This window comes from Nicotiana tomentosiformis, chromosome 8, assembly GCF_000390325.3.
Source record: "Nicotiana tomentosiformis chromosome 8, ASM39032v3, whole genome shotgun sequence".
Classification (NCBI taxonomy): Eukaryota; Viridiplantae; Streptophyta; class Magnoliopsida; order Solanales; family Solanaceae; genus Nicotiana; species Nicotiana tomentosiformis.
Genome location: NC_090819.1, coordinates 16302875 through 16309529, shown reverse-complemented (window position 1 = coordinate 16309529; position 6655 = coordinate 16302875). Strand labels below are relative to the sequence as shown.

The 6655-nt window shown below is 36.1% G+C and overlaps 1 protein-coding gene across 1 annotated transcript; it reads right to left on the bottom strand.

Annotated features, from left to right (window-relative positions):
• Nucleotides 1–2476: 2476 nt before the first annotated feature.
• Nucleotides 2477–6336, bottom strand: LOC104101540 (G-type lectin S-receptor-like serine/threonine-protein kinase B120). Its single transcript, XM_009609008.3, has 8 exons — nucleotides 5638–6336; nucleotides 4435–5165; nucleotides 4216–4326; nucleotides 3907–4121; nucleotides 3620–3830; nucleotides 3306–3543; nucleotides 3067–3214; nucleotides 2477–2935 (listed from the first exon to the last, which is right to left on the bottom strand). The coding sequence occupies exons 1-8, from the start codon at nucleotides 6174–6176 to the stop codon at nucleotides 2630–2632; spliced, it is 2499 nt and encodes an 832-aa protein (XP_009607303.1). The 5' UTR covers nucleotides 6177–6336; the 3' UTR covers nucleotides 2477–2629.
• Nucleotides 6337–6655: the final 319 nt, after the last annotated feature.

Here is a 6655-nt window from a genome sequence, read left to right as displayed (position 1 = left end):
ATTCTCATGTAAGCATACACGAACCTAAATATTAATAGCATAGTCTCAAATCAAGCAAGTACAACTAGCCATACATCCATGTGAAGTAGCTAAAGGCAGTTAGGTAGGGAGCTAAAAATTCAGCATTCATTCATGATAAATAAACTCACATTGCAAGTTGAGAGAGATACCTAGATGGCAGGAAAAACCAGATAATCAGTAGTGATGCCCTCTACTTTCCGCGAGCTACTAATCACAACAATAATATAGCCAATAGCAACAACCAAACAACTGCGAGATACCAGCGAGAGACTCAGAAAGAACGAACTCCAAAACCTAGCAATGTAAACTTTTGAACCAAGGAAGCAACTTGAAACTTTTATTAAAAAAAAAAGATTTCTTAAGTGAAGAGAGGCTGCCAGAGGTATTTCTTGGTGTTCCAAGCTGCTTTCTCTGATGTTGTCTTTTCTTAGTGTGTAAAGGTGTATCTTTTTTAGAGTAAAAGATGTGTCTCAATGTAAGATAGAGTGTGTATGAGATCAAAGAAAATGATCGGCCAATTGGGTGGTTGCTCGATAGAGAAGAAAAGAAGAGAAAGGGAGGTGGCTAGGTTTTTTCTCTAGGAGGAGGGAATGTTCTGTCCGTTTCTCCCTTTTAGTAAATTGTGGAGATGGTGCGTTTTTGTAAGTGAGGGAGGTGAACGGGGGGTTGTGAGTGGGACAAGCATGGGGAAAGTATGGAGGACTAGGGAAAGTGGAGTAGGGACAAAGTGTGGGGGACAAAGGAAAGTGGAGTAGGGACAAAGTGTGAGAAGATGAGAGCGGGAAAGATAGAGTGAGAAGTGAGGTATTGGTAAGATGAGTGGAAAAAATTCAAGTACGGTAAAAAATTAGGTGCTCATACTCGATGCTTTCAAGTCTTTTACATCTTTTTGAGAGATTGTGAACCCAAGGGATTTGTATTCAGACAGATTCGTAGATTGATTCTGACTTGTCTTGATTCGCGGGTTTGAGTGATTTCTTCCTTAATTGAGAGAATATTCTCATTGCCATATCCCTTGATTGATGCCTTCAATTGACGTCATTATGTGGGAGAATCTTTTGCGGATAATTTCGTGTTAGTAATCTCCTTTGATCTAGATCCTTTCTATAATATCTTTTTTAATTGATTTTGCCATCTTCCTAGATTGATTTGTCCGTTTCTCTTTTCTTTTTCGTTTGATTCATATTTACTTCATTTATTGCTCAGATCTTTTCTTGCACATAAAGAGTAATTAATTATTTTGCATCATTGAAATTTACTGAGATCTAACAATCTTACCATGTTTCGAGATCGTGCCCAGCACACTCTTATTTTCTTTTTTTGATAATAATATTTTAATATTAATGCATAATAGCCATAAGCGGAATCTTAAGAAACAAAATCTTTTTTGGATAAAAGAAGAAGCTCACTGTAATGTTGTAACTCCAAAAGGTCAATTTCGATAGCACTTGAATGGTTTCGTGACGTTCGTGAAACTAAAAACATATTCATGCACTTCTTGTAAAAGGAATTAGTGGACATGATCGTTGGGCTTTGAGTAAAGTTGTGAATTGGGAAATAGAGGGAAAAGCAATGGAGGAAAATAAAATTTTAATTGGTTCATCTTACAAAGAAATGTTTTCTCTCATCGGATAAGAAGAGGAAAATTGGTATGTTTATATATAGAAGTACTTCTTCTAGCTTTTAAAGAGTTAAAAAGAGAACAAGTCTCGCACCATCGCTCGACTTTGGATTCAAATTTGGATTTGGCCAACTAGAGGCCGGTTTACTTATGATTTCTCATATGAATCTTTTGTCTCAGGCTATTGGGGATCCCACTTTCGTACTAACGCAAGATATGCTTATTTAGCTGTATTAATGAGCGGAAATCATTAAGGTTTCTTGGATCAACTTTATTTTCCTTTTTCGCTATTTTTTTTCTGATATTTTTTTGTGCTAAATTTTATATTAAAATTAAATTCGCGGTAATTTTCCCAACGGTCAAATTCGCAACCAAACAGTTCACTTAACAGAAATTTAAATAATTTATACTGAATAGACACCATTCAAACGAACAAGTATCTTTGCACTTGAAACTCAATCTCGTTAGCTATAAATTAAGAAGTTTGGCCTCATTTTTCACCACTGAAAATCTGCAAACTTTTCCTTCTCTTCTCTGCATTTCTGCATAATTTTTAAAGCAAAATGTAAGTGTCAATGGTGTGATTTGCTCCGCTATTTGAGTTTACCGAGGTGTGTGATTTGAATTGCCGCTATTACAAAATAATTTTTCGTTCTATCCTGGGTGGAATTAATCCATAAAACCTTAAGCAACAGCGAGAGAATTAAATTCCTTAAGGACACACAAGCAAATTGTAATGTGCTCGAAATTATTTTCTGTTTCTGTTTTTGACTAACAATGTTTACTGTTTTATTTTTAGTTTGTTGTTATTTTGCTTTACTGACTTTGAACACATGACGAGAACAATGATTTGCTTACAAATAATGGTTGTAATAGTCAAACTCAACTTCTGGAAAGAATGTTACAAGTCAACAAAAGTTTGGCAAATGACAAAATTATGAACACAAGTATATAACCTGATCCCATATTTCTGCAAAATAGCAGATGTCATCTACCGACTATAACACTAATTGTGACATTGTTTGAGGAAAAATCCTGTTTCTCATTCCATATATCTGCATCTTCATATTTTCTCATTGAAGTATAATTAGGTTGCCTAGGCAAGGGCAACCTTATATTGTCAGTCTCTAACATTAACACGACAGAAGACATATTCGGTCTGTGAACTGCCATGTCTTGAACACAAAGTAGTGCTAAGTGTATGCATCTCAATACTTCATCATGTTGACACTCGTCCCAAATAGAACGATCAACTAGATCCATCGGTCTACCTTCGTCCCACTTCTCCCATGCCTGAAACATCTCCATATGAAAAAAGAAAAGAATAAGAGAATTTCGTTATCATAGTTTATAATTATGGTATTCTCTACAAGACATAAAGCCTTTAGCTTCACAACAAATATTGCAAAATTGAATAGACGTACATAACCAATAATGCCCAAGTGCTGATCAGAACGAAAGCTTGTGTTCCTCCAGCCACAGATGATCTCTAGCAATAATACGCCAAAGCTGTAAACATCAGATTTTCCAGAGAACAAGCCTTCCATTGCATACTCGGGAGCCATATATCCGCTGATTTAAGTAAAAATTACATATGAGAGAGAGTTAGCTCTTGGATCAAGTTAGTGGTGGATTAGTAGTTATAACATGAGCTGATACTCACTATGTGCCGACTACCCTGTTTGTATTTGCTTCATTCTGGTTTCCTCCGAATATCCTGGCCATACCAAAGTCTGAAATTTTCGGCTTCATCTCTTGATCCAGCAAAATGTTACTAGCCTTTAAATCTCTATGGATTATTCTGAGTCGTGAATCTCTATGGAGATACAGTAGTCCCCGAGCAATCCCTTCAATAATGTTGAAGCGCTTCCTCCAGTTTAATTGTGCTTGTTTAGCAGGATCTACCAAAATAATTATAAGTGATCAATATTCATCCAAAGGAAAATATATTACAAATTTTAGCATTCTTCAACTAACCAAATAGAAATGAATCTAAACTTCTGTTAGGCATGTACTCGTAAAGTAGAATCTTTTCTTCTCCCTCAATGCAGCAACCCAAAAGTCTAACAAGATTTCTATGTTGTAACTTTGCAATTAGCATTATCTCATTCTTGAACTCCTCTACACCTTGTCCTGACTTTCTTGAAAGCCTCTTCACTGCAATTTCTTCGCCACTTTGTAGTTTTCCCTAAGATAAAATAAACGTCAATAAGCCTGTAATTTAGTAGAAAAACGCATATCTCAATTTAGATAGAATTATCAACCTTGTAGACGGGGCCAAATCCTCCTTGTCCGAGCTTATTTTCATTAGAAAAGTTGCGCGTAGCTGCTACTATACTGCTGAAACTGAAGAACTTTAGTTCTGAACCACTTCCTTGATGCCCTTCAACACTCAGGTCTCCTGGTCCTGATAAGTCTATTGGGAGTTCTCCGCTCCTAATTGGATTGCGCATGGGCATTTCATTGATCCTGTTGGACTCTTAAAATGTGGAATTGAAGATATAAATACACTGTGTAAAGGGAAATAAATATTACAAACCAAGTTGAAAACATCAGTTATTTTGAAATTGTACCTCGTTTTTTGGCTTTGTACTTGCATAGTAGCCAAATCGCTATACAAATAACAAAAGCTACAGCTACCAGAATGGATATTACAACAATTTTGATTGTCCTGCTCTTTTTACCTATTTAAGGAAAGTTTGAAATGGGAACATCCAAAAATCAGTAATTATTGTATAAATACCAAATGAATTACTAAACATTTTACTATTTCAGCAGATTGTGATGCTTACAAAATTCAGAATGAGCGAGGCGAACATAGAGAGTGTTCCCCCCTTCCTTGAATTGCTGCAGATCAACTAAATCTCCACTCCAAATCATGCAGTAAATTCCAGTAACAAAAGCATAAGCAGTACTTGAACAATTTTCCAGGCACTTGCTTTTACACTCGTCGATGTTTTCTGCAGCTGCTCTATCCGCAAAATCTGGCAACTTGATTCCCTTGATCTCCAGGAATCCATCCCCATTTCCACTATCACTCCTCAAGACACTGCTATTTCTCCCACATTCCAATCGCGTCCTCCTAACGCACCCTCCTGACCAGTTCCTCGCATTCCACTGCTCCCAATCATTTGGAACAAATCCATATAGACAAGTACATTTTAGTGAATTTGAGATATCACATTTTGCGAAATTCCCACATGGATTATATACATCGCAATCGCCCAATGGATGAGATTGTATCATGCTCCATTGCCTCCTATCTATATCCCACTTTTGCTGCAGCTCATATCCGCTAGGACTAATATGAAACTTCACAAAATTAGAAGTGTTTGCTGCAGTGTAAGTGAAGTATAGCCTATTCCCCTCATTGTAAAGCTTGAAACCATTTAAATACACAGCCTTCATTTCTGGTACACCTGTGAATGATAGTCCGTCCCAATATCCACTTCGCCAACGTCTATTTGATCCATCCCATATCACAATCTGTGGTGATCCGCGAGGATCAACACCCAAGGAATACCTGTTGAAGACATAATTCAGTAACTAAACGTGTATACTCTCTAACAGTTTACACTTTTAAATGAACTGGTAAAACAATGCAACTGGCGGCGGAGCCAGAAATTCTAGTAAGGAGATTAGAAACTGCAAGAATACCACAGTTGGGATATGAACTTGTGACGGAAAGCAACTTCCCACCATATTTTACACTATATTTAAATCTTACGTTAAGTGGATCCGAAAAATTAAAAATTATTTTTACCATACTTGCACAATATATCTTCCGACGAATGAGATTCAATTGAACCTCTTTCATCTAATTATTTCCACCGTAGAATGCAACAAGGTATCAGAGCAGACAGTACCGTTCTTGGCTCATAAAAGAGAATCAAACCCGCACATGGATGGCTGTTCAGAACATAATTAAGTAAATAAAGTGTGGTTTCTCTAACAGTTTAAGTTTTCAGATAAGATCGACAACAACGCAACATTACCTTCCAGGTGAAGGGTCACTTTCACTTGTCCACGATCTCAAAACTCCATCCATATAAACTCTCATTTCTGGCAAAAATGTGTCTGTAGGATGCTGGAAACTCTGCCACAATGCCTTATTGTTGTTGTTAAGCATCACAAGATTACCAGTATCCAAAAGGGACACTGTAGAATTTGTAGTCTCAATAACTGAAACATTCGTCGACCATAGTAAGTCGCCACGGCCATCTTTAACGACCAAATTCCCATTTTTCTCAATTGTAAATACACCATTTCGATCAGAAACTGGACTGTCCCTGTTTGCAACCCAAACAACTGATATAACTGGAACATCAGCGTACCATATACCAAGATACCTTTGATTAGAACCTTTTGGACTAAAGAATCCTAAGTTAAATTTCCCTTTTGGAGAAATTATTTTATCACCATCTCTTAGAATCTCTCCTTGTCTAATTTTATTGGATGCAGAACATAGTAAAGAGAAATAAGAAGCAATGAACAAAACAAGAAACCAATGGAAATTAATGAGACCATTGGCCATTTAAGAATTGAATTCTCAGAAATAGAGATTTGAACGATTAATCTAAAGAGAAGAAGAATGGTATAGAGTTGAGCATAAAGTATATAATGACTAGAGAAAGAAGAATTTTTTTATGGCTATTTCTGGTTGGCTGAATACCAATTTAATGTGATGCCGAGATAGATTGACTTGAAAAACTTTGATTTTATAGATTCTTGGCTGACCAAATTCCCTCTGCCCCACCACTGCGCACTTTCTTATTTTAATTGAATTTTTTCTTTTAGGTATTAACCATATGGTATTCAATATGCATTGGTTGTCCGACTAACCTGAGTAAGAAAATCGCTCTTTTCGTTTCAGAATTCGAAATTTTTAGATAAGGATTGAGAGATTTTATTTATCTCATCACATTATTTGGTAGTATTTTCTTAAACTTTTAATTTATTAATATAATTTTTTTAATCATATTTGATTTGTTAATAGATTATTTATCTTACTTT